This window comes from Drosophila yakuba, chromosome X (genome assembly GCF_016746365.2).
Source record: "Drosophila yakuba strain Tai18E2 chromosome X, Prin_Dyak_Tai18E2_2.1, whole genome shotgun sequence".
NCBI classification, from domain to species: domain Eukaryota; kingdom Metazoa; phylum Arthropoda; class Insecta; order Diptera; family Drosophilidae; genus Drosophila; species Drosophila yakuba.
Window position 1 is genome coordinate 16,104,960 of NC_052526.2, and position 27,789 is coordinate 16,132,748.

Genomic DNA, 27,789 nt, shown 5'->3' on the forward strand with positions numbered 1-27,789 from the left:
CAACCAAATGTCTATCAAAGTTATCAACACCGGTTGGAGTCTGTGCTAAGACACCGCTGAGACATGATCCTTAGGAAATACCAAATATTCAGCGGTATTAATTTCTGCGCCGCGGTATTTCCAACCTTAACCAGCGCGGTCACACTGGCCGCTTGAGTAGTTTGTGTTGTTGCGTTGCTGAATTCGGTTCAAAAGTGAGGAGAGATTTTGTAAATAGTCCCTTCGTCGGCGTTTCGTGCGTTTATTTACCTTTTTCGCCGTATTTTGTTTTGTTTTTTTTCGCGTTCACTGGCTTGCCAGCTGCCTTCCATTCAGCACTGTGAGAAAATCGACCACCCGATGATGCTGACGATGCGGTGGAATTTAATTGCAAATCGCATTTTATCCTTGGCTGCTTGCGGTTTCCTTTTCGCCTTTGTTGTTGTTGCTGTTGTTGGTGGTGTTGCTGTTGTGTGCAGCAAATAAACTCGTTTCGTGCACTAGTGTGCGTGTGCCCTCGTGCGTGTGTGTGTGTGTCTGTGTTTGTTTGTTTGTTTGTTTGTTTGTTTGCGCGGCTTTTGATTTCTTGTGATCATTGTTTTTGTTATTATCGAATGCAAATTCGAGGAGAACCGTGACACTTCCCAGCAGCCCAGCAGCCCAACAACAACAAACAGCAACAGTTGACGCCGGAAGTTGTAAAGTAAGTAATGCTCTTCATATACGCCAATTCATAGCAAATGCAACAATATTGCAATTCCAAAAGTAACTGTTTATCCCAAAGTGGAAAAGAAAACGCCCTTGACAGTCGAAGTGAAATGCAGTGCACTGCGAGAAATCACATGCAACAGCATATCAAATCCAATAGGAAAATATATATACAGTAAAACAAATAAGAACACAAAATCACAACTCACGTTTTGGCGCCAAAATGATTTTCTGATTGGAGATATTCGGTTTATAATCAACGAGGAAAATATATTGTTTTTGCCTTAGCAACACAGAACATATTAACTTGGGAAAAGAAAGGAGTAATCCCCACTGTCATCATTTCCTTTAATTATCTATCTCCAAATTATCTCAATAGATTGTACAAAAACAATTTCCTTGCACTTAGAACCCTAAATTATTTTACCCTTATTCAAAGATTAAGATAAACAATATTTAAGCAATATAAATAGGGAGACGAAGATAAGATAATTTCTAGCTTACTCATCAGAATTGTATGCATTTTTCATATTAGGATTAAATATGGAAATTTACGAGACTTTTAATCACACCTTAAAGACAGCCAGCAGCCAAGTTAAAAGCGAGAAACCAGTTGAGCCCAGAAATGGCAATATGTTAATGGATCAGCAATGCATTTTTGGTCCGCAAACTGCTGGATATGTGGGAAAAACAGAATGTATTTCTTGCCGTGCAGAGAAAGAGGGAAAAGGAAAGCAAAGGCAAGTTAAGCCAAGAAATAAGAAATGATGACAAGAAGACGAGGCTCTTGGCTCTTGGCTCTTGGCCCGACTTCCAAATCAAATGGAATTTAGCCGGTTTCCATAAAAAGCAGCTCAGACAGGCGGAAAGAGAGGGATTCTCTATTCTCCATTCTCGATTCTCCATTCTCGAGTGAGTGGGTCACTTGTGGTGGCTGCGGCTGGTGGGGGTTAAGCGGCGGGGCGGCCAGTTGCGAAAGTTCGGTTGCGCGTTTCTTTTGCCTTTTCCTTTTTTCTTTTTGGGGCGTGGCTGCCACATTGCGATGCAACCACTGTGAACTCCCAGCTGGCTGGTAACCTCGCCATGGATTTGAGTGCATTTCTCTATAAGTCGGGGACTTCTTCTTTTTAAATAAATTAATATCCTGCCACTTTTTTGGCACTACTTATGTAACTCATGTCTAAATTAAGCTTTTTAAGCTATAAATCCGCTTCTCAGCAGTGGAAAGTGGGCTGTAATTGCAGTACTATAATGCCTGCGCGTTTCCGCCAGATGTTATGACGTCTGAATGTGGCTACTACTATTACTATTGGGCCACAAAACCCATTCCCCCATTCCCAGCGACTGGAATTATGTAAATTGCTCAAATTGGCATCACTTGGGAATGGCAAGGCCAGTAAATGAATAGCCCGGCTAAATACACAAATAACCAGCGAATATAAAGAGTCAAGATACATATTTAATTATTTACCCGAGAACTTGTTCGGGTCTTATATTACCTTTTTTTTTATTTCTTCTTTATACGGTTTTTTTAGTGGGTTTTTTTTTTGTGTTTTTTTGTTTTTTGGGCTGCGAAATTTCAAACGCGAGTGGAACGTGTCTGAGATCAGAAAAAAGGGCAAACAACAAAGGAAGGCGGAAAAAAAAAGCAAAGCGAAGTTCAAGACAAAAAATCAACGTTTGACTTGGATTATGAATACATATTGCCATTTATACACTAACTTACGAAAGGGGGCATAATGCAATTGATATTAAAATGCACATAATATAATGGAACTTCTTTAAAAATAATGACATTAATTCAAGTGCCTTTTGAATTAAGCTTTAAAATGCTTCACTTTATAGTTCATTTATGTAACCATTATCTTAAAGGTTGTAAAATGCTAATTGGAATTAATCAAATCCAAACGATGTGGTTTTAATTTGTATTTAAATGAGGCAACTTTCACACTCATACTGTAATTTATTAGCTTTTTATTGCTTTTCAATAAAGGACAGAAATTTAAAAAAAATCTCCAAGAGGTATTGAACTCTAATTTGATTTTTTCAAACCCGTTTTTTAGAGCATTTTCAGTTCGATTTCGGTTGTTTTCTTTTTCTATGGTTTTTACACGTTTTGTTAGTTTTATGTTTGCTAAATTATTTCGCTAGGTGGGCTGGATATTACTGACTCGAATTTGTTGATTTTCCTTCGCTCGATTGTTGTCATGGCCTTTTATTAATTTGTTGCCTTAGCCGGCTCAGCTAACAATTGTTGTTATTTTCATTGCCGGTTTGGTTTTTGTCTGTTTGGAGCCGTTTGCCTCAAGAAATGAGCTCAGTTGAAATAACACACGTAAAGTATCTTTTGGCGTGGGCTGACCAAAAGATACTTTACTAATTATGCCATGGAGAAAAATAAAGTGTATTAATTAATACATTTCTTGTAGATCCTATTTCCATAATAATGCATTAAATATAACTTTTATAAATACGCCCAACTAAATATATATTTAATGTGCCAAATCTCGAATTGATTTCATAAAAAAACATAAAAACAAATGTTCCATGTGTCATTTTTACCCCGTCTGCTGGCAGCTCGTTTAAACATCAACACAACATTGGCATAGAATAAAATGAAAGCATAAAACTCTGGTTTGGTTCGCATTGCAGTTTGGATGTCAGCAAATGGGCAAACAGATGTGGAGATACTTACACTGCCTGCCGCCAGTTTGCCGACCAAGCGAATTCAGTGAGATGCCATTTGATTTTTGCCGACTCAGCTTCATTTTCCAACGGGGGTTTATTTTGTATTATTTTTTTTTATTTTGCAAAAGCATCCTCGGTGGGTGGCATTTCAGTTTCATTCCGGCGAAGTTTATTTTCTCGCCGGGCATTAAATGGCCCCGCATCAAGTGCAAGATGGATGACGCCGTTCTGGGGAATCGTGTTTGGGCACCTCCTTCTCCATCCCCTCCTCCAGTGCCTCCCCAGTCCTGCTGCCTCGAATTTCACTCCTCGGCAAAACACAATAGCGCTGCTTATGCAAAAACACCCATAAGAGTTCCGTAGAATCGCCTTTGAAGATCTGGTTCTCGAAAGTCCGAAAGTCGCCGATTAAATGGGCTTTTCAAATTTCAGCAAGCCGTGGAAAACTATGAATGCATTGCTTTGTACATACACAAGTACTGCTACTAGTAGCTTGGCTGCTGAATTATTTTATTTAGTTATATATATAATTTAATTAATTTAATAATATTTATTTTGTATATTATGTGTATTTGTTGACCTATTTTAACACATTTTTCTTATATATTTTTCCTGTCTTGTATTCATTTTAAAATATTTTAAAGAGCACATGTTACATTTTTATCGCTCTCTTCATTTTTTTAAATTTTTTTTATTTTTACGGTCTGAAAGCAGCAACCTATATTTTGGTGTTTTAATGGTTTTTCCATTTCCATTATATTTTGAAAAATTTCAAATGAGAAATTTAACGAGCTTCCGTCTCGTTTTAAAATTGTTCGTACTTAAATGATTTAACACTTTGTGACCCACTGTGCCGCATTTTCCAGCCAGCATATGTTTCGTTCTTTTTCCCCGACTTTTTCCCTGCTTTTTTAATGTGTTTTTCCATTTCACACTTTATGGTGCTGCAGCTGCTTGGAAAAGGAGTGGAAAAAGTGGAAATGGAAGCAGCAGCAGAAGCATTTTCCATCGCTGCACATGTTTCGATTTCAATTTCCCTGCCTGCGAAAAGTGCATTGCCAATATTGTAACATTTCGATGACTTTTTTTTGTTCTCCTTCTATCGCTGGCTTCTCCTCCTTTGCTTTATCCAACTGTTCTTCCTCCTTCTCCAACTCCTCTTTCTCCTCCTACTCGTTGTCTTTATCCCCCGCATTCGCTGCCTTGCACATTTGCATCCGACACTTTTGAAAACCGGACGCACTTTGTCACCGTCGCCGATCTTTAATGGTGCGTCCATATCGGTGTGTGTTTGTGTGTGTGTGTGTGTGTGAGTGATGAGTATGCGGCGATGCACTGCGAAAGATATCTGATATGTACGTAACCCCATTTCCTTGTCTAATATTCCATAGAAGTAGCCACACACTTGGCTATCAAAAAGGTTGATAGATCATGGAAAGCTACTTAAAGTGACTCTTAGCTTATCACAAAAACTTAACCATTGATCTCATACAAAAGTATCTCGTAAACCAAAATGTAAAGCTATCCGTTAGCTTCCACTCGTTTTTCGCAGTGTACGTGCCTTGTGCGACATGTGGCAATAGTTGGAGGCGACACCTTTGGCAGCGACAACGGTGCTCCCATTGCAATGTCACCATGTCGTTCCAATTCGCCGCTTTTAGTTGTCTAGTCACAAGTTCCATTCTCTATCACCCTATACATATATATATATGTATACCCTAGATGTAAGTAGATATATATGTACATATGTATATATTATTCCCTACAGTCCCTAGCCCATAACCATAAACGCACATTCATAATTCTTTCAATGGGCAGCGCAGCATAAATGCAGACAATAATAAACAATACCAAAACAGGCGCTTCCGTTTTCCGGCCGTAAACAGTGCAAAAACAAAAAGACTTGGAGTGAAAAAAGTGTAGTTTTGTTGCTGTGGCTGCGAGTTCAATAAACCGCCAGCATTAACCCTTGTTCGCCCCTGGAATCCACGCACTTGCGTGGGACAAAGATGGCCTTCATTTTCATTTCTTGGGGCTTGACTTTAATTAAACGCAATGCTCAAAGTTGAATTTAATTGAATCAATAAACTAAATAAATTACAAACACGCCCACCTCAAAAAAGGTAATTGAAGAGGTCTGCAAATAAATACAATTAATCGTATAAGGACTAGTATTTTTTTTTAAGTGATATCCTTGTAAAGAAAAATCATTTTTAAAATTGTTTGCTAAAACAATTAAAGTTTCATATCTGTATTATTAAGTACATATAGAGATGCATGTTAGATAAGCGCTTAAAATGCATCGAAATCTCACTATTAATAATAATTATAGGTTGGCGCAATAGTTGTTAATAACATTTCTTGGTTGTTTTTATTTATTTTTTTTTTTTTCAATGAGTTTGTGGATGTAAATTCGCTTTGTCTGCTGCGTGTTCCGTTAATGAAGTCATCCAGTCAAATCAAGTTTTGTTGTTTCACTTTGCCTCACTTTACTTTGAATTACTTTACCCCCCACACAGCCACATATTCGCAGTAAACCATAAAAAATAACCTCTACAGAGAAAAAAAAATATATATATTTTAAGGCGAACAGTAACTAAATTGATATATCAACAAGCAGTTGGGTAATACGATGGATGTATGTGTAAAAATGATTCTTTTATACTATATTTAACCCCATTCATAATATATATATAATATATAAGCACAAACCTAAACATATAAATTACCTATAACAAACATAAAACAAAATTAAATTTGTAACGATACTCGTAATAAAATCATTAAATTTTATCATATTGCCTTCTATATTTTTGTAAATTCAATAAAATACTTTATTCGATCGATTTGAAAAAGGGTGCACAAACGACCTTATTTCTCAGCTTATTGCAATTGAAGCATAATTTCTCTCAGTGCACTCGTACAACTTGGCCCGCTGATTGCGGTGGACGCTTTGTCTTCGTTGTTGTCGTGTTAAATGCAATTGCCCGATGTTGCTGCTGTTTTGCTGCTGCCTTTGTGATGACATCACGCATTTGTTTGCATTTGCATTTGCACGCTTTCTGCAATTTCCCCCTTGATTTTGTTATATTTTCCACAAATGATTCATAAATGGTGTCCCATTGTTGATGCCTACTACTTCAATTGAACTCAATTGGTTGGAGATGAGCATCGGCGAGTCGAGCGGCTGAGAATTGCTTCAATTTGTGTGTTAATTAGATTTTTTTTGTTTTTTTTTTTTATTTATTTTTGTATTTCCCCAAAGACGCTGCAGTAGTTTCATTTTCCCCCCATTTTTGGTTAATTCTCTTGAAGTCATAAGCATAATTAACAAGCCACTTGACACACAGAAGGCCCCCACGTAACCCCATCGAAAATGGAGATTCGGAGATGGAGCATCGGCGATCTAGTGATGGCCTCACAATCAAGTCTTTTAATTCCGTTGGTTCCAGTTTAAAAAAATATAATAATTTAATATAATATTTTCATTTGAAGCTAAATGCATTATAATGATATATATTCAAAATATATTTAAAAAAGTTAAACTATCGAAACGTGTCACTCAATCTTCGATATGCTCGCTATTAGTAACACCTATAATACAATATCATTTCTTAGTTACGCAAAGCAGCCTTAAAATATACATTTAAATAGTAAAAAAAAAAACAAAAAAAACTTTTTTGTTGGCTTTCTTAAATAAGCATTGTTGGCATCTCAGTGAATACTCTTTTTTGTCCAAAGTTTCCAAGTGGCGCCCACAGCACACAGTTTACCCTTCTCTTTTGCGTGGTTCCACCCACAGTTTTGAACAAGTTAATAGACTGAAAAGTGTGTCACAGCAATAGAACAAAAGGGGGCGAGTGTGAAAACCCTTTGACAATCATCATCATTTGCGACAGGTACAAAATAAACGCCACGATAATTTTCACACATTATTTATTATTAAGAAGTGATGGTGTTTGTTTGTGTGTGTGTGTATGTGTGTGGGGGGAAACGGGGGCGTGGTGCCAAAAGTGGGTTGCATTTTGATATGCACAAGACATGGGCGTGCGACCCCCTTTTCACCACTCCCCGCTGTCTCTGCTAATTTATTTATGTTTTATTTTACGCACGTAACTGTGTCGACTGACCTTCGAAAATATGAAACAAATGTAAACTACAGGTGAATTTTTTTGTTTCAACGGGAAAAATGATTAAAAATATGTGTAGCCTGGTTAAATATTAAGCAAATGTTTATTGACACATGCCACATGGTTTCAATTCAGGTATTTAATTTATCGCAGATTCACTGTACTTCTCATTTATAAATTGTGGCTTTTTATTCAGTTCTGTTTTCGGTTTGTTTGGTTACGCTTTGCAAATCATTTTAATTCACAATTTGCCAACGAAAAAAAACTGTTTTATTTCGGTTTGCATAGATAATTATGTTTGTATAATTTTATAGCCAAGAAATTTGCTCGCAATTGTGTCAGCCATATGCATATGTTTCTCATTCGCTAATAACCGTGTTCTACATTTGGTTTTTCATATTATATGTGATGTCCCCGAAGGTCTCGAGGTACTTAAATTGGATGAATATGAGCATTTACTTATGGTTCGTGCTCTCAATTTGTTGAAAACCCATGAAAAGGTGCCTCGTACCCACCAAATTTGGTCGCTTTTTTAGTGGATTACACAGGAAATCCGCACACAAGCTTCTAGATTGCGATATTGTAATTATCATTAGTATATATGATTATAAACAAATTAATGGGGCAATTATTGAAATATCTTCTACGTTTAGTCTACTGTGAATTGCTTTCTGCATAACTTTAAAGTAGGATAGTCTGTATAATAATAATAATGACAACTATTTGTGACTATTTTATGACACGTTTATTGAATTTTTCCTTGAACGTGCAGTGGAACCACAAGTTGTACTATAAAGTGGAGTTCCAATTGCCGGAAGTTCTTATGTGTACATCATACATATGTATGTCATACCATACCGTATACCGTAGCCAAGGGTTTTAATTCCCTTGTTCAGGTCACGTCTCAAGCTGAATTCCACATTGGCTTACAATTGGCATTTGTTTGGCTTTGAAACAGCAAAATGCCATTAGCAAACGCCCTCGGACCACGCCCACACCAGCCCCAGCGAACAAAATGGAAAACTTGTCCACGGAATGTGTGGATTTTTGGCACTGAAATGGAGCCAAAACTGACAGCAGCCCCAAATAAGCAAACAAACAAATCGAGCTTTTGCAAATTCAAAATATTGACAGTTGGCTAATGCACCTTGCATATACTTGTTACACTTGCAAAAACGGGAAATTCAAACAAATTTGATGGAAATAAAAACGTGATGGGTTCATTGAATATGTCTGTTAAATATTGTATCTCCTTGTATTAAAAAGTATACATTTTCTTGCTTTTAGACTCCTAAAGATTAAAAAAGTTACTTTGCTTTGTGTATTTCGAAGTACAAATCATGTTTAGTACAAGGCTAGCCAATAAGCGCTGTTTTTTCTCTGTGTAATCAACAGGGAGAAAGGAAGGCATATTTACCAGCTGTGTTTGCTCTCTATAAATAAAGTCAACTAAAAATGGCAAAAATGTATTCATCATCAGAGGGAGCTCATCAGGCTGAAGTCGAACCATTTGTGGGGTATTTCGAGATGGGCAAGGGAGGGGGTTGGATATATGTATATATGAAATCGGGCGGGGAAGAGTGATCTGGGGGTTAATGAGGGATACGAGCTGGCAGAAATAAGGGAAAAAAGGAAACTGTTAATTGCGTTGACACTCTTTTGTTTGATTATTTGTCTTGTGAGCAAAGATGCCTCCTCTTCAAAGGCCCCATGCCACATTATTGGGATCCCCACCCTCCACACACACACACACACACACACACACACACACACACACACACACACACACACCCACACGTGTCACACAATGGTGTTGGCTTTAATGCACAGCAGGGGTGAAAATAATGGAGTTTCGAACATTATCTACTTTAAACTATATTTATGAACCGCCAAACGTGGCATTAAATACATTAACATATTGTTATAGGTGCAGCTAACTGGTAAATCATTATGTGTGCAATTGGAACTTTAAAGTTTTATTTCTTTTCATATTATATGTACACTTACGGCCCCATTATTAAACGGCGGTGTGTGGAAAGTATGTTTGTTATCGCTTCGCGGCTTTTACATAATGCTCGTTGCGCGGCATATCTGTGGTCTTTCGATGATTTTTCGTTTGCCCTTATCTTATCTCAATGGAATTGGAATACCTTTGTTGTTGGCGGTCATAAAAAGCCTACAAAAACACACAGAAAGCGCGGATGGGATGGGGGAGGGGAGGAGTAACGGGGGGCAATTGGGGAGCGCATCTTGGGGCAGCTCTTCTGACTCACATTTTCTATTTGGATGGACTATTCCAGGCCATTTGATTCACTTTAAAATCGCCTTTGTTGTCTCGCCTTTCTTCGGTGTAATTTATTACACATCTTGTGGATTGTGGATTTTCCTTTAGTTTTTCCAGTCACACACAAGATGACGTGCCACAGAATTTGAGGGAAGCGAGCGGAAAAGCGAAAGAAAATCGAATAAAAGCAAAAGCTAAAATGCATTTCGTAATGTTTTGTTGTAATGATCGGCTGATGATACAGCCCCCAAAGTCGCTCATCATCGTGATTATAATGATGATGATGCTGCTGCTGCTGCTGCTGATGATGATGATAATCATGATGATGATGAGGAATGTGAGGTACCCAAACTACAAAAAGAAAAAACCGAAGAAGCGTCTAGACGGAAAGCGAAAGTAGCGCTCCATGGGTTAAGAAATTGAATTGGGAAGATGACATGCAACTGGAAAAAGTAAACAAAATTGCACAAGTAATACCGTTAATCAATACCGATATTCTGCAATATAAATATTATCTAATATGGCCAATAATAATTTAAGTAATCGAATTAAACCTATAAAAATCACATACTAAAACTATATTCCAATACATTTGATTCTGATTGCTGGTATACCGCAAAGCCCTTAAGTTGTTATTGGTATAAAATTGAAATACCTTTTCTACATATTAAAACCCAGTGACATGGTATAGATTGTGGAATATGTTGGCTTGAATCATTGGGTACGAATACGTTATGAGCCTAATCAATCAAACATAAACAAATAAATGAAAAATTCGGCCTTTGATAAGGCACACATACACTCGCAGAAACCAGAGATATAGCAGCTAAAACGAGCATGTGTGTGAGCGGAAAAAGTGGGAGTCGTCGTAAAAGTTTTCACTTTTATTTTTGGGGCGCGGAAATGATTGCGCTTGAGGGCATGCCCGCTTCTCGTTTTCCGGCTGCCGATCCACATCGAAAATTGTTTTTTTTTCTGTTTCCAAAGGTGGCCCCCATTTGGCCCCATCTCCCTATTCCCCCACCGTATCCCCCCGTACAATGTACAGTGAAGCAAACGAAGCTGAAACAGTCCGAATTGGGTCATAAACACCAAAAGTGGTCGACGGCAAAAAGGCGACTGCGATTAAGTGGCGGCGTCATGATCATCATTATAATCCAGTGGCATACCCCAGGAGGATTATTGGGGGCTAAGACCTGAACTCAAGTAATCATAAGCTTTTAGATTCCACTGTGGAAACTCATCATATGATAATTGTTTATTAAATATCAAAAGCATTTTAAATGCATTTAAAGTATATAGTAAAATGTTTTTAATTACACTGAGTCGAATTAATGTCTCGTCCCGCTGACTTAAGACAACGCTAAGAATATTAAATAAAAAGATCGAAGAAAAGTATTTTTCAAGACTTTATTTATTAACTCTCAGCTTAAGACTGATTCAGGTGGTACAAAATATTTCTTATGAGGCCCTTAATTTACATTTATTCGGGATGGGAGCGAGCTCTCCCGCTTGTGGTAGTATGTGTTTGTATGTAGGGAGAGCGGCATCGCTTACTCCGGGTGCAGGTGTTTACCATATATCGTGGGATCTGCATATTCAGCATATTCACATGTACTGGCTATGTGAATATGTCACTATATTAAATTGGGAATTCGTGGGATCTAATATTCAGCATATTCTTAAATGCTGGCTATGTGAATATGTCACTATATATATGTGGGAGAGATATTTCCACATATTCGAATATGAACATTGACGACGCTCTGGACAACGAAAACGCAAAGACAATAATTCAAGGAAAACAGAAGTTGAAGTCGACGATCAACATAATTCAAGGAAAATAGAAGTCGACGTCGACGATCGCAATACGCGGAAAAAGAGAAGTTGAACCAAAAGGAAACTACGACGTATATCAACGACTCTCAGAAGGAAGCGACTGATCCCAATATAAGCGGCGAGAACGCAGACGACGGGGGCAGTTTGTGACGAGAGCCGAGAGAAGACGGAAGTATTCGGCGAGAGAAGACTTAAACGACGTGAAGACTATTATCTAATATTAAAATAGATGTTATTAATTAAAACTATACTTATCATAATAATAAAACATCAATATTAATAAATAAAACCCCACATTTTGGGGGCTCATCCGGGATAAAACCAAAAAACAGTGAAAACGTGTAGAAAAGCGAACGACGAAAAAATATAAAATTTTGTTTATAAATTCAACGAAAAATGGCGTGTTTAAAAGACTTAATAGCTAATAATATAAAAAATAATATAAACCCAAAACGATGAATCAGACGAGGAGAGCGAGAACGACGAAGACAACAAATCAGAAGAAGAAAACCAAATCGACGAAGGAAACAGTGCTCATGGGATAGGCAGAGACCGGAGGAATACACAAGATGAGACACCCCGTTTTGCCATTAGTTTTCGGGACATAGAGGAATCAATAAAACAATTCGATGGCGGTGATGAAACTCCAATAGAGGTGTGGATAAGCGACTTTGAAGATCAAGCCTTGCTTATGGGATGGAACGAACTCCAAAAATTAATTTTTGCTAAAAAGTCGTTAAAGGGTGTCGCAAAACTCTTTGTTTTAAGTGAGAAACGGCTAAATTCGTGGAATGCGTTGAAAAAGTCCCTCTTGAGTGAATTCAAGTCGACAGTGAGCAGCAAGCAGATACACAAACAACTCGGAGAAAGCAAGCGACGTGCGAACGAGAACGCACAAGAATATTTGTACCGGATGAAAGACATTGCATCACGAGGAAAAGTCGAAGAAGAAGCACTTATTCAATACGTGATCGACGGTATTGACGAACTTTCTCTAAACAAATCCGTTTTGTATGGTGCAAGAAATTTATCTGACTTTAAAAGAAAGCTAAAAGATTACCAAATAATAAATATCAAATCAAAATTCTCCGACGGAAGTGTGAAAGGGAAGAAATGGCAGCCAATGTTCAGTGATGCAAAGAGTGACAAAAAAGAGATTGCTTGTTACAACTGCGGTGAAAAGGGACATCTTGCTAATGTACATAACGAGGGCATAGCGGACCCTCCTTCAGGCGATGATATGGATGTTGGTGATGAACGAACCACTCTAGATAGTATATTGGGCTCTACTATGGACTCGGAATCAGTCCCGAACTTAGAGGACGGACTCCCCGATCCTGAATTAGCATACAATGAGGGTGAGATGTATGCGAGGATGGCCGCCAATACTCCACATAAAGAGACACAAGGGATGGATGACGACAAACTGGTGTCTTGTTCTACTCCTGTACCGAATACTAAATATCATCACAAGGAATTAGTTAACGGTCGGAGTCATAAGATGGTTTATATAGGTCCCACTTCTGACATGGGACTCGTCAATAGGTTACAGGATGAGTTCGATGCACTTTATGAGACTTGCCCCAATTCTAACGGCCAGGAGATAAAGTATCAGTTGATGGTCATGTGGAGCACCCCCCATAACCCGACTGCGCGCTTTTCTTTATCACCCAATCAGCCATCAGGGAAGAAAAGGAAGATCGTCAACTATGCATGGAACCCTGAGCCGGCCTCGGTGTTCGTACCTGAGCCCGAGGTGTCTGAGCAATCCCTTCCTGAACGGCAGATTAAAACATATCTCAGGAAAGGAATAGAGCTTAGAGGAAAAACATCTGATATCCCTAATTTTAAAATCACCAATGAAACCTTGGGCTTTTCGAATGAAGATCTTAAAGTACATCCTTAAAGTAGATCCTGACACATCTATGTATCCGGACAATCCAGTATTCGTCTTGGAGGATGTATTCACATATACCAAGCAGTTGAATAAAATCAAGGTACATTATCAACTGTATGACCCAGTGCTCCCTCCACTATGATGCTTAGATTGACTTAGATTTAACCGAGCATGAAAAAAAAAAAAAAAAAAAAAAAAATATATATATATTGACTGCTGCATACCGTGCATTTTAAGCAACCGCAAACAAGGCAAGCAGGAGGGCTTACTACATCCATTACAAAAAGAAGATTTTCCATTGCACACTTACCATATTGACTTTTTAGGCCCATTAGAATCGACAAACAAAAATTACAAGCACATTCTAGCTGTTGTAGATGCTTTTACGAAGTTCTGCTGGCTTTACCCAACAAAGTCAACAACTGCTACTGAAGTCATAGCAAAATTACGAGGACAAAGTAACGTTTTTGGCAACCCCGTCTGTATAATTTCAGACAGAGGATCAGCATTTACATCCCAAGATTTTTTACAATACTGCGAGGAAGAAGACATAAAAGTAGTAAAATCAACGACAGGTTTACCGCGTGTAAACGGACAGGTGGAAAGGATTAACGCAATTATTATACCAGTTCTTTCCAAGTTAAGTGTAGATGATCCAACGAAATGGTATAGACACGTTGATCGAGTTCAACAAGCCATTAACTCAACTTTCGCGAGAAGTATCAACACAACACCCTTTGAACTTCTTATCGGTGTAAAAATGAGAAGCAAAGATGATAAGCAACTTCACGACTTAATCAGGAAGGAATCAATAAGCCTGTTTATCGACAATCGCAACGACCTTCGCCTTAAAGCTAAAACACAGATTTTGAAATTGCAAGCCGAAAACAAAAAGACGTATAACTTACGACGTAAACCTGCACGAATGTACAACGTTGGCGACCTAGTAGCCATTAAACGTACACAGTTTGGCGGCGGACTCAAATTAAAATCAAAATATCTGGGCCCGTATGAAATCACCAAAGTAAAGCACAACAATGCGTACGATGTTCAAAAAATTGGAAATTCGGACGGCCCAAAAAATTCATCAACTTGTGCTGAATATATGAAGTCATGGCCCATTCATGATGTAAATGATGAAAACGAGTCCGAAACGATGTAAAAACTCGACGAGAACGACATAACGAATAAAGATGGCGAAACGACAAGAAAATACGGCGAATATGAGAATGAAATAACGAATAAAGACGAAAGATGTAAAGACGGTGAAAAAGAGGATAAAATCACCAAAAAAAAAAAGACGAAAAATAAAGACGAAACGATGTATAGATGAGGGCAAACAAATTAACGACGATTGGCAGAGCCCTGTGCCGAAAAATAAAGACGATAAAGATGTAGAAACGACGACGACGAATACTAGAGAGAAAACCTATGAAGAAGACAACCAAGCGATGAAAACGACGACGAATAAGATGACGACGAAACATTCGAGACGAATGTTTGTCAGGATGGCCGAATGTGGGAGAGATATTTCCACATATTCGAATATGAACATTGACGACGCTCTGGACAACGAAAACGCAAAGACAATAATTCAAGGAAAACAGAGGTTGAAGTCGACGATCAACATAATTCAAGGAAAATAGAAGTCGACGTCGACGATCGCAATACGCGGAAAAAGAGAAGTTGAACCAAAAGGAAACTACGACGTATATCAACGATTCTCAGAAGGAAGCGACTGATCCCAATATAAGCGGCGAGAACGCAGACGACGGTGGCAGTTTGTGACGAGAGCCGAGAGAAGACGGAAGTATTCGGCGAGAGAAGACTTAAACGACGTGAAGACTATTATCAAATATTAAAATAGATGTTATTAATTAAAACTATACTTATCATAATAATAAAACATCAATATTAATAAATAAAACCCCACATATATATTTATCCTATGTTGCAAACCATAATAACCCCATTAAAAAATCACACTTACGCCCCTGTTGCAATAGCATTTTATGGTCATCGTGATCATGTCACTGATAATTCCATAACTTTCGTATCATTGTGGCTTTTGGACCGTCGTGTGTGGTGTGTAGTGTGTGGTGGCTTCATGGTTGACCGTTCCACATTATGTGTCCACATTGGATAACTGGAAAATGGGAGCGCACGTTGTTTGCCTGATAAAGTTTTCAATCTACTTTAAAACCAACACACATGTAACCATTCATTCATATGCATATGTACATATGTATGTATGTACAGAGCTGCATAAATCATAAATCATTTTACAACATTTCTTGTTTGATTGATGTTTTTGTTGCTGTTGTTATTGTTGCCTCTCCATTTTTGATATATGTACATGAATGTATGTATATATTTACTGTTGCGAGTGCAACTTTATCAGCTGCAAGTGCGTGAGTTCGACTTGAAAGGGGGCTCACTCATCGTACAATATGACATCATTCGGAAGTTGTGTGAAAACAGTTTATGGCAACTTCGGCTGTAAAAAGTTTTGAGATAGTGAGAAAGAAACGTGGGCTTTAAACTGAAATTTTAATATGGGATTACAAAACTCATTAAATGCCAAAAATTCAGCACAGCTGTGGAATTTCCTCCCTTTGAAGAGCACGTGCTGGCACACACACACACACACACACACACACGCACACATGCTCATTTATAATTATAGGGAACCCCTGAAATCCCTCAATAATAGTGTGCCAAAAATCCCAATAACAATTACTGGCCAGCTGCCCATGCAACTCCCATATGACACTGCGCATTCCTCGTATTCAATCGAGCGCCCTATTAATTCCCGCTCTTTTCACCTTCTCGTTTTGCAGATGTCCCTGACGAAAAAGGATCCGTCGCTGAGAGTCGCCGCCTCGGATCCGCATCTCGTTTCTCTGGGCGGCGGACGACTGAGCACCGCCGTCACCATCCACTACATACACATAGGTGAGTGTGAGTGCGGCACGCCTTGGGGATGGACGAAACACGAACGGAAACACTAGAATATATCAAACAAGTGCAGTAAAATACTTTTGAATTTAAGTTTCAAATATGCCAATTATTCAAGTTCAAAACAAGCAGTTTTTAAATTTGTTTAAAAAAACTTTTATTTTTAATTTGTGATTCGTGCTGGCGCAGCTATCGCAACACGAGGCCATCTCTAACGAAGCCCACTGGACACGCACCGTTACTCAGATGCGTCCCTCTCCCTCGCACGCGTGTCATTTGCGTTTCGTTTGCTGCTGCGGCCACGCGTGCGCATTTTTTCCTCTCTCTTGCTCCCTCTCTTTATTATTATTTTTTTTTCTGCCCCGGCAAGGTCACTTGTAAAGCGATAAGCAAAGTACCGAAAAAAAAAAAGCAAAAACAACAAGTAGCAAAGCGCACACACACAAAAAGTCTTGCGAAAGCGACGCACAAAAGACAACAAAACTGGTGAGCAAACTGCGATAAGCTCAACGTTTTTTTTTTAAGTTTACAATGGGATGAAAAGTGCTGAAACGGTTTAAATAAATGAAGTAACCGAGTTATGAATATCCAAAATAAATACAAAAATGTTGACATGTTAGAAAATGTTAAATTCAAATTAAAAGGAGGAAAAATATTATATTTTCGATACAATTTTTGTTTCAAAATCTATTCTTGTGTTAGTTTTAATAAAAGTCTTGTAAAGCTGTTGAATATTTAGTTAAAAAAAAAATATTAGGTGTATCCAGAAAAGCATGCCTAGAAAAAATGAGTTACTACCACTGTACCAACACCGAGAGCAGTTAAGAATATGCTATATGTAAATTCCCAAAAAATCAGAGAGTGAGAGATGTGAAGCGAGATAAGGAATACTGTTCAACCAAATCGACTTTTGAAATATTCCAACCTCACATTACCAAAAACCACTTCAAGTGTAGGGCTTTCGCTTTCTAAACAGAGTTTTGAATAAAGTTATACTGACTCTATTTGAATTTTCATTTAGGTGACACTACGATTGGATCCGCAGCCAGTTGCAGCATATCGTTGAATGGAAGTGGGGTGCGCCCACTGCACTGCACCATCTACAGGTAATATTTATTATATTAATAATATATCTATGTTGAATATAAATAGTACTTGTAAAGTCCTTAGATTCTGTATCTACATCTTCAAAAGTCTTTGTATTACGTTGCATTATTTTAACCTATATTTTTTAAAGGAAAGTCTAAATATCTAATCTTTTGTAATAAAAGTCTTAAGTTACAATACTTTTTTTTTTAAACATTCCACTTGCTACTAACATTTTCACGTACAATTTTGCAGGAGCGACGCCAACGAGGTGACCCTGGTGCCCGAAAAGGATTCTCGCCTGCTGATCGACGGTGCACCGATCCTGGAGGAGACGAAGCTTAGCCAGGGGGCGATGATCACCATTGGCAACTCGAATTATCTAAGGTTCAACAATCCGGACGAGGCGCAGATGATGCGATCGGCGATGGGCTCCAACGAGCGGATTTCGATGCCCCAAATCGATTTTACACAATCGGCGAGGCAGGCCCACGAGCTGAGTCAGTCCCTGGAGCTGGAATCCTTCTACGAGAGCATCATTAACCCGATTAATAACCCATCCACCTACGAACTGGAATGCCCCAAGGTCTTCTCCTCCGATCTGGTCACTGTGAACATGCCGGCCAAGGATGTTTTGGGTCAGAAATACGCCAGTTTTGCACGTAATCTCGCCGAGAATCATCGCAACGAAAAGCAGCTGAACAATCAGTATGCCAAGGGAGTGGGCAGCAATGGTGGTTACTGGAATGTGCCCAGCAATGCGGCAATCTACAAGGAGCAGCTTCAGCAGCAGCAGCAACAGCCTGCACCGGATCTACTAACGAAAGTCAATAACGATCGCTACGATCGTTATCCCAAAGCGGGTGGCCTGCAGATCTACTCGATGAATGGTGTGAATAGCGATATAAATAATGGTCCGGCTGCCGGGAATAATTCTGGCACTGGCGGTGGCGCCGAACTGGAGGATATGCTGAAGATCTGCACGGAGTACGCGGATCGGAACAACTCCGTGCCTCCTGCGCACAATGCTTCCAGTACCTCCAGCATCACATCCTCCCCGATTGTGCAGAACCGCATCAAAACCAATGGTTCGTTGCCACGGGACAAGAATAAGTCACCGTTTCCACAGCAGGCAGGAGCTGGCAGCAGTGCCAATATTTCACTTTTGAGTAGTTCCTCTGGCTATGAGAATGTACGGTTGCTGGGTCCCAATCGTGTGGAGATCAATGGCCAAATCCATGTGCCAGCTTCAGCGGGAGGAGGCGGCTCGTCCAGTGGAGTATCCGCCAATGCACTTGCTCCCACGGCTGCGGTCAGGGCCAGCCATGAGAATCTTAACCAGAACCATTCGGCCACTCCAGGTGGCAAGTATGTGCCACAGAGTCCGAGGACAAAGATCCGCACCAACTGCATGTCGCCGAAAAAGGATGTGTCCTTTGGCAATGCCTTTGCTTTGGCCATCAGTCCACCACCTCAGGCATCCAGCGCTGTAGTCTCTTCATCCAAACCCATACCCATTCCTAGCATGGTGAAGCCACCATTGGCACCCAAGCCACCGGCTCCAAATCAGCAACGTGACTACGAGCAGCTCTTCAAATCCTTCGAACGAAAGCAGCAGCAATTGGATCGAATGGTGCCCGCCAAGCGGAGTAACAAGAACATCAACAATCTCACCCTTAATCTGCAGTCCGTGGAGTCGCAGACGCAGTCACCCAAACCGAGCAGGAAGCCAGCACCGGCACCCAGAAGCATTCACCTAGAGCAGCGTCAGCGGCGGGAGCTCATCCAGCGGCGCAAGCAGCTGAAGCGGGAACTGGCCGAGCTGCCACCTTCAGCGGGGATCGAGGGATTGGAGGTACATTTTTACTTGCTTTCAAATAACAATTCCTTGTTACCCCATAGACTGCTGTCAAAATCGATCAGTATAGCCTAATTCAAGCTATTGAGAATCAGTTTAATATGAAATCCCTTTTCTTTCAGTTGGAATTGGGCGAGCAGCCCTTAGCCGCCAGTGCCTCGCCGCGTCTGCAATTGCAGGCCCTGCAGAACCGAGTTCGCCGCCTGGAAGCCCAAAGGAATGCCACACGCGTCATGGAGGAGAATCAGCAGGCCAAACTTAAGCAGTCCATCGAAATTAAGCAGGATCAGCTGAAGAAGTAAGTTAATTTATAGAATGAGCAACAAATTACATACTTATTTCTTTAACTTGCAGACTGCGAGCCATGTTAAAGCAGAAACCAAACAATGCCTGCCTGAAGGAGGAGCTGCAGCTGGTATGCGAATCTTTGGAGAGCGATAGAAAGACTTTCGAGGACCTGGAGTTTCAGTATTTCGAGGAGGAGTCCGAGCACCATGCCAGTCATGAGGAATTCAAACGGCAGGAGCAGCGTCTTACCCTGGAGGCCGAATTGGCCGCACTGCGCATTCAAATCGGACCGGATGAAGAGGAACCCGGTTCGCCCAGCTCGCCGGGATCCACAGGCAGCAATCTGGTCAATGGCGTGATGTCCCAATCTCTGTTTGGCTCTGCCGAACTGCTTTGCCCGAAGCGACGAAACCAAGAGGATTTGATGTCGAAAAGCGTTAATGAAAATATGTTCTACAATCATAAAATCGAAGCCAACACCAGTACGCCCAAACGTCTGCCCCTTCAGCTTTTCGAGGATTTGGGCGGCGGGAGTTGTGAGCAGATAAGCTTCAATCTTTCGCTGCAAGGCGATCGCTTTGAGGTTAATCCACTGGAGAGACGTGTGCCCTCGCAGGATGACATCGATCGCAGCTGCAAGGTGGCCAATGATGCGCCCATCTCCGCCAGTCAGGGTGCCAGCACAAAGATCTTCGACAGCATCATGGAGATCGAGAGGAATCGCAAGCTTCTCTTGGCTCAACAGGGTAGGGAAATCTACTTTTAATTATAAATTTATAAAAGCGATTAGATTTGCAAAATTATTTAAAAGAAGTTTCAAAACAAATTGAATTCGGTTCAGTGAATCTAAATACTTCTTATTAAATTGGCCAATGGAAATATATATATACTTAAATCAATACTCACACTCTCATTTACGGTTCACAGGTCACCAGGTCATTGAGCACGAGCGCCAGAAGATGTACGATCTGAAAAAGAAGAGCCACGACGAGGCCCGCACCCAGTATCTGCTCTCCACCCAGCAATCGATGGAGCAGCAACGACAGCTGGAATCGGATGCCAAGTGAGTTGACCCCCATTCGGTATCCAGTCCCCTGCTCCACCGCACCCCCAGCTAATTGAATGTGCCCCCTGTCGCGATAATTACTCGATGTGCGGCAACAAAGATGCACTTCCAGTGCAACTTACACTCCGATGCAAGAAATTATATTTGCAGCTTGATATTTTGAATTCTTTAATGGTGTATTAGGTGTTAAATAGGTCGCTGCATTATAAAGAGCTTAAGCTACTTAATACTTGCCAATAGCAATTAGCATTCACTTGTGATTTGTTTGGTATAAATTATTTAATATCTTATCTGGCAAATTGTCCAAAGTTGAATGAAATCGATTGTTGATTAATTAATAGTCCATTTGTATCTATGGCACAAGTGTCTTTTTATGAATCAGTCGTTGATTGATACTGATTTATAAGAATGACTGTAGACTAGATTAAATAACCATTTCGCTGAAGAAGTTACCCAGTTTTGTGGTGCAGTGTGTTGTAAAAATGCCTATTGCCTTGCTCATTGAACTCGCGCTCCCATAATTAATCAAACTTTGTGGCTAATAGCTAAACAATGTGTGCCCAGCACTCCACCCTCTTGAAAACCGGTTGTCAAATCACTCAGAAATTTGAATTGAAAACCCAAACAAAATACACACCAAAATCAATAGAGACGCGACGATCACATTCGTCTGGGCAAATAAAAAACTTCCAACGACTGGAGTTTTAGTTTAGTGCTCATTTGCTGATCGAACGGCGCCCGTCACCTGAGTAGCTTTTCGAATTATTTATTTTCATGATTTTTCGCAGTCCATTTGTGCTTGCAATTTTTGCTCATACACAGAAATAGATGCGAAAAATATATACAAATTGATTGGATATATGTTTTCAAGTTCAAACTAATTTTTATAAATTAAAATTCAAAATAAATAGTATATCAATATTGAGATATAAAGCACAAATGTGTTGTATGAACTCAATATTTTTTTAAAAACAAAACTCTTGAGAACCTATACCATTTCTTGCTGTGCACCGTGGCTGATAAGCTTATCAGCTGATTGTGTATCCGAGTGTGCGTTCGCCGGAGTATCTATGTGACTCAATCGTTGGATTGTGTGCCAACTGTTGCTTTCGGATTGTGCATTCACATTCACATCCATTCCGTCCGCCCGCTTAGTCAGTTTTTTTTTGGGCTTTCGCAGTCTTGCAGTTGGAACTCGAGCGTTAGCCATCGGAATCGAGAATCGAGTACTGAGTACCAAGAATCGGGAATTCCGAAACGAAGTTCGCACGGGAATGAGTCATTCTGAATAGATGATGTATCGAATCAACGCGATGATTCCCTGCTGGTACGATGATCGAATAAAAATAATGCCGGTGTTTTAGAAAGAAATATGTACAGTGAAATCCATTAAGCACTTGGCACTCGAGCTTTCTGTGGTGATAGTGGTTGTGTTTAAGTTGACACATTCTGGAGGAATTCAACAGATATATAAAAATGATATAAAAAGTTATAAAAATATATATCAGTGTCCGTTGCAATTTGTTGTGTGTGCGTGAAATCAAAACAAATGCACGTATTTGATTGTAAATGTTAATAATGATTAAATAGATATGGTGTCTTCTAAAAAGATATTTCTTTTAACCAAATGAACTGCATTTTTTAACAAACATTTGTGTTTTCCTATACAGTTTCGTGTTTAATTATTTTACAAATTTCTATAAACCGAGCTACTTTAGTTTTCAGTCCCCTTAATAGTTGTTAATTATATTTAAATTGATTTATTTATTGCCTTTTGCAGCGGCGGCAAAGACGCGAAGTTGTTCGAGAAGACGGAACTGCAGAAGCTCAATCAGAAACCAGGTGACGCAGTGGATGACCAGGTGCACAAGATCGGCGGCGATAAGGAGAATAATGTGCAGAATCGAAAGTCGACGGGCAGTAGTCCCACAACTACAGCAACAACAGCAACAGCAACAGCTGGTGGAACGACACCTCAACAGGTGAGCTGATGGAAGCGATTTAAAAATAAATAAAACTTGACCCCTTCACAAAATTGATGACCTAGGCCAAACAAAACGAAAGCTTTACCGTTTGTTTGTTATTGTTATTGTAGATTTTTGATTGGGCTTCCGGGAAATTTTTGGTGGTCAAAAACGCAATTGCCAGTGACCCCAACCCAACAATTTTTCCACCCACCAATTTATGTGGCATTTCCTTTCTGTCCATAAACAATTCAGCCATTGTGAGTAGCCAGATGAGTTTGTAATTCCGCAGAAACATCGATTACTACTGGCTATAAATCTCGCATGACGGTTGTTTTGCTTTCAAATGCTATTTGTGGCACTTTTGGTCACTCACTTACAAGTTCGAAATCCAAAGAAATAGCTCACCTTTTAGATTAGATTTGTAATTATGTAATAATGCAAGTAGTAACTTCCTCGCAATGGCTGTTTCTATATACTTTTATCAAGATAATATTCATATATCTTGATAAAGTGCAATATACGCGCATATAAGCGGTTTAACAATATCGATAAGAGAACGTGTGCATTGTTTTGGGTTTTATTACACACCTCCGCTTAGATAAGAAAAAGGTGTAAATAAAGGGATCCGCAAATGAAACTGTTTGGCTACGAGGTTGAAATATTTTCTTGAAGTGGTTTTGGCTTCCCTTGATCGCAATTCACAAGATTGCTAAACTAATAACTCTTGAATAGTATAGAATAATGCTTCTAATTGATAACAATTAAAGTGGAATGTAGGCAGCTCGCCGTAAAGTATCAGCGTACAATTGGCAATAGCTACTTGAAAAAATGATTAGGTGTAAAATATTTTAATTCAATTAGCTATTGAAGCTGACTTTTAGCTTCAATTCCTGAACTTCCTTTTACTGAATCACCCAACTTTTTTTTTAGATATACATATGTAAAAGTTGTTGAATCACTGCTTATATTTTGTATGATAAATACTTTTCTTATTTGTTATCGCTGATGAACTTTCAACGCACAAATATTATTGGCCATAACATTTGTAAATTACTCTTTTGGTATTATTTATTTTGCTGTTGATTATCTGTTTTTCGAAGCTTTCGTTGTTTTGCTTTATTTTCTCAGTAAATCCCCGTTTTCATTTATCCGAAAATTCATTCATTGCAGTTTTGTTTTTGTTTGTGCTAAGTATACGATTTTACGAGTATCAGTCGTAATTTTTCCAAATTTATGATGTACGCGTACTTTTGTGATTTTTCAACAAGATTCAAGTGTGAGGCAGTTTATCGTTAACTATATAATTACACATTTGATTTTTTCAAACGTTTGATATAAATCACTCCAATCAATTTGACATTGAACTACCCTATTTAATATCATTTGGTTTTCAAGATCACACGATCGTGAAGACAAGAGTCCAAACAACTAGGTTAAGATTAAGAGAAATAGTGGGAGTAAGAGTGCGATCCTATGCGTAATTTTAGAAAGCATGTTTCTCTTCGCCATGCGCTTAAAAAAAAAGTTTCAGGTATTTGCTATATTTTTTAAAATTTTGAAATTAAGTCCATATAATGAACCATGAAAATACCAAAGTTACAAACCGTTTATGTCACAATGTGTAAATGTTAAAATATGAACAAATATTTTAGTTTCGCCTTCGTTATAATTCCCAAGTTTTTTTCAATCATAACGATCTTTACGTTTCTTAAAAAATAACTAAAACTAACGAAGGAAGTTTTTCATTCATAAAAAAAGAGTGATTATAAACTACGTTAAATGGCGTCTGTGTTGAAACAAATTTAGCTTCAAATATCCGTAGAGTTTTTCTATTTTTTAATGAGATTTTAATCATTATTTGTATTGGAAAGTATATATATTTTTTTTTTTGAGTGCACCTCTCATCCTCCTGGATGACGATGAAATCCATCGCCAGCTCGTTAGTCACGAGTTGTTGGCCGCCTCGGCATTTTGTTAGCTGTTTTATTTTAGCCGTGTTTATTTTAAAAAGAGCCACACCCCCCACCACCCCGTCGTGCTCCCCATTGCGAATTCTATATGGACTACTGCACTTATTAATAAGTTTGGATATTTGCTGTGGTCTTTGTTTTATTTTGGTTGTATCTCTCTTAGTTACGCGTTACGTGTGTGCTCCGTATTAATATTTAATTTGCATTATTTTTTTATATGCCATGTTTACGTTTCAACTCGATTCTTAGCCCGTTTGTTTACACATTTCCCGATTTCGGCAATAGACTGGCCATCGGTATCTTCACCCGTTCATTGGCCACAAAGATCCGCGGCCCATTACGCGTATAATTACCTCGATCTGGTTCGCGATCCTCCGGCTGCTGGACAATGTTCATGTGCGCCTCATTCGTCGAGATCCGTCGGATAGTCTGAATGTCTGAATATCTGAATATCTGAAAGTCTAAAAGTCTGTAGAGCACAAGAAGCTGTGGCGGCGTCGCCCCATCATCATCGGTTTTCGTCGGAGAATCGCTTAGTTAGTTGCCCATTTCCACTGGAAGCACAAGTGATTTTCAACAAGTATTTCCCATCCGGTTTTCCGTCGATTTTCCCATCGATATGTCCGTGTGGATGACCTACGTACAGCATCGGCGCACGGATGCAAATGCACGCCAGCGCAATGAGTTGTATTACTTAGTGAGTGGATCGAGATTTAATTAAAAAAGAGTTGGACTTTATAACTGAATTACACAGAATTGGCAAACCAAAAAATTATAAAAAATCCATACGGGTTACAAAGCATAAAATAGATGTAAATATAAAAACAAGACGAAGCAGTTCTGTTCTGTTTTTAAACAGTGTTAAATATAGTTTACAAATTTAGCAAAACATAAAATTTCATTAAATAATATATGGCAAACTATGGCCAAACCTATAACCAAAAAATTAATATTAATATTAAAAATCCAAAACTCAATAGACCTTTTTATTATAAACATATATCGAACATTTAATAATATGTAAAAGTAAAAATAACGTATAAAAATGATACAAACAAGTAAGCAATTAAAAGAATAATCAAAATTACAAATTATTGAGGACATAATCGTATAATCGCCTTTGTTGAAAACATAAGTTTATGAGCCATAAAGCGAAACAAAATGTGCGAAATGCAAAAGCAATACCAGTTTAATGGTCTTAATATAATGGCGATTTTGCTAAAAAAAAAATGCAAGGCAGTGAAGACGTATTTAAAACGGATTTTCATTACCATTTCAGCAACGGCACTCGCAACCGGAATTGGAGCACCATGCCATTGCCCTGGGCATGGGAGGCGGCGGAGGAGTAGGTGGTGGCAGCCAAATGGTGGCGCGAAGTCCGCGTCCGCTTTCGGAAGCCAACAATTGCGATGCGACGATTGAGGCGCCCAAGTTTGGCAACGGAATGGACTCCTCCTCGTCGCCGGCGGCGGCGGATAACAAGCGGGCCAGCAGCAATTCACAGGACACGGCGTCGGCGGGCAGCGGAAGTGGGAACAGCGGAAGCGGTGGCAGCACCGCCAGCGATCGGAAACGCATTCTGCCTAAACACCAGCGTCCGCTCACCCGCTACCTGCCCATCTTCTCGCCGGATCTGAATCTGCGCCACCACATCGAGACGGCTGGCCACCAGATCGATCTGTGTCCGCATGTCTTTGTGGACGCGCACAGTTGTCGCGGGTAAGCTTTTGTGTTGTTGTCCTTAAAAGCAAACTAAACTAATGATTCAAATGATTTTTTCAGTTACCTCCACAAGCTGGGTGCCACGTTTCATGCGTGGTCGAGGCGTTGGTTTGTCCTGGATCGCCAGAGGAGCGCCTTAATTTACTACTCTGATAAATCGGAGAGGAAACCACGTGGCGGTGCCTACTTTGCAGTGAGTCCATATCATTGTACACCCGCAACTCGCGTATTTTACAGACACATCTTGTTCCCATCCACAGACCATCGACGAGGTCTATCTGGATCATCTGAATGCCTCGAAGAGCGGCCGACCGCATTGCACTTTTATTGTAAAAACGAAGAAGCGAAGCTACAATTTGCAAGCCGCATCCGATTCGGCGGCGCGCATTTGGATCGATGCCATCATCACCGGGGCCCAGGGTAATCTGGACTACTAATGGATTCCGCGGAGGACCCCAAACACTTCTGCCCAGTGCACAGTCTCAAACTTAGATGGGAAACATATTTAATGTATAAGCTCAAATAACTTAACTAATAACAAAGAAAACATGAGGAAAAAGAAAAACGTAGCCAAGTAAGACCAAAAAACAGTTGCTCAACTAGGACAAGGGCAAATGGAACCTAAAACTTTCTATTTTTTTGGCGAACTAACGAAATCCGAGATTTCAGTACTGGACCAAAGTCAAGAACGTATTTTTTTAGACCTATATATTATTATGTATGTACATTTTACTTTGTCATATTGTAGTTAAGAACTATTTTTTATATCTAGTTTTAGAATGTAACGAACGAATGTAAATCAAGGACAGCCCCATGCTACTAACACCGCCATTCTACAACCCAATCATATGGATACCACTGACCAATAGTGGCAGTGCGTTCAACATACTAAAGATTTTGAAATTCTTGCTTAATTGGACGCCCTGATATCAATATGCTCGCATATATATCATAAACCCTAGAATATAACAATAAACATATACAAATTGTATAACGATTTAAATGTAACTACCAACATGACTCTTGAACACTTGAAGTTTCATCGTGAATTTACCCAAACACTTTATAATATTGTACGCCTATCTATTATATTGTATGAAAAATATACCATATATTTTGATAAATGTATAATTGGTACAATCCAATCGAGAAATAGGGAGTCAAACTATATTGGCCCATTACTACGCGTAAGACTAAAACTGAACGATTTGCTCAGGCAGTTGGAAAGGATAATCAAAAGCAAAAGAAAAACTGAGAAATACGAAACTAATAATAACAATAACTATGTATAAATATGTGTAACAATACAAGGTAGTTAATAAAAATAATTGTTTTTTTTTAAATAAACA

The 27,789-nt window shown here is 39.3% G+C and overlaps 2 protein-coding genes across 6 annotated transcripts; both read left to right on the top strand.

The window, feature by feature from the left end:
* Positions 1–158: 158 nt before the first annotated feature.
* Positions 159–27,564, top strand: LOC6525623 (pleckstrin homology-like domain family B member 1). Of its 5 annotated transcripts, XR_001453860.2 has the most exons (12): positions 159–682; positions 16,366–16,480; positions 17,505–17,589; positions 17,825–19,424; positions 19,550–19,725; positions 19,782–20,461; positions 20,643–20,778; positions 22,562–22,763; positions 25,998–26,437; positions 26,501–26,633; positions 26,701–27,158; positions 27,213–27,564. XR_001453860.2 is itself a non-coding variant. In XM_015190908.2 (11 exons), the coding sequence occupies exons 2-11, from the start codon at positions 16,366–16,368 to the stop codon at positions 26,875–26,877; spliced, it is 3,744 nt and encodes a 1,247-aa protein (XP_015046394.1). In that variant the 5' UTR covers positions 159–682; the 3' UTR covers positions 26,878–27,564. The 5 variants fall into 5 exon arrangements, 4 of the variants coding, with proteins under 4 accessions (XP_015046394.1, XP_015046393.1, XP_015046392.1 ...); XM_015190908.2 differs by having other exon boundaries at positions 26,701–27,564; XM_015190907.2 differs by lacking the exons at positions 159–682; positions 16,366–16,480 and adding an exon at positions 17,417–17,435 and having other exon boundaries at positions 26,701–27,564.
* LOC122319695 lies at positions 11,192–13,870 on the top strand. The gene has a single exon (XM_043207314.1). The coding sequence runs from the start codon at positions 12,320–12,322 to the stop codon at positions 13,532–13,534; it is 1,215 nt and encodes a 404-aa protein (XP_043063249.1). The 5' UTR covers positions 11,192–12,319; the 3' UTR covers positions 13,535–13,870.
* Positions 27,565–27,789: the final 225 nt, after the last annotated feature.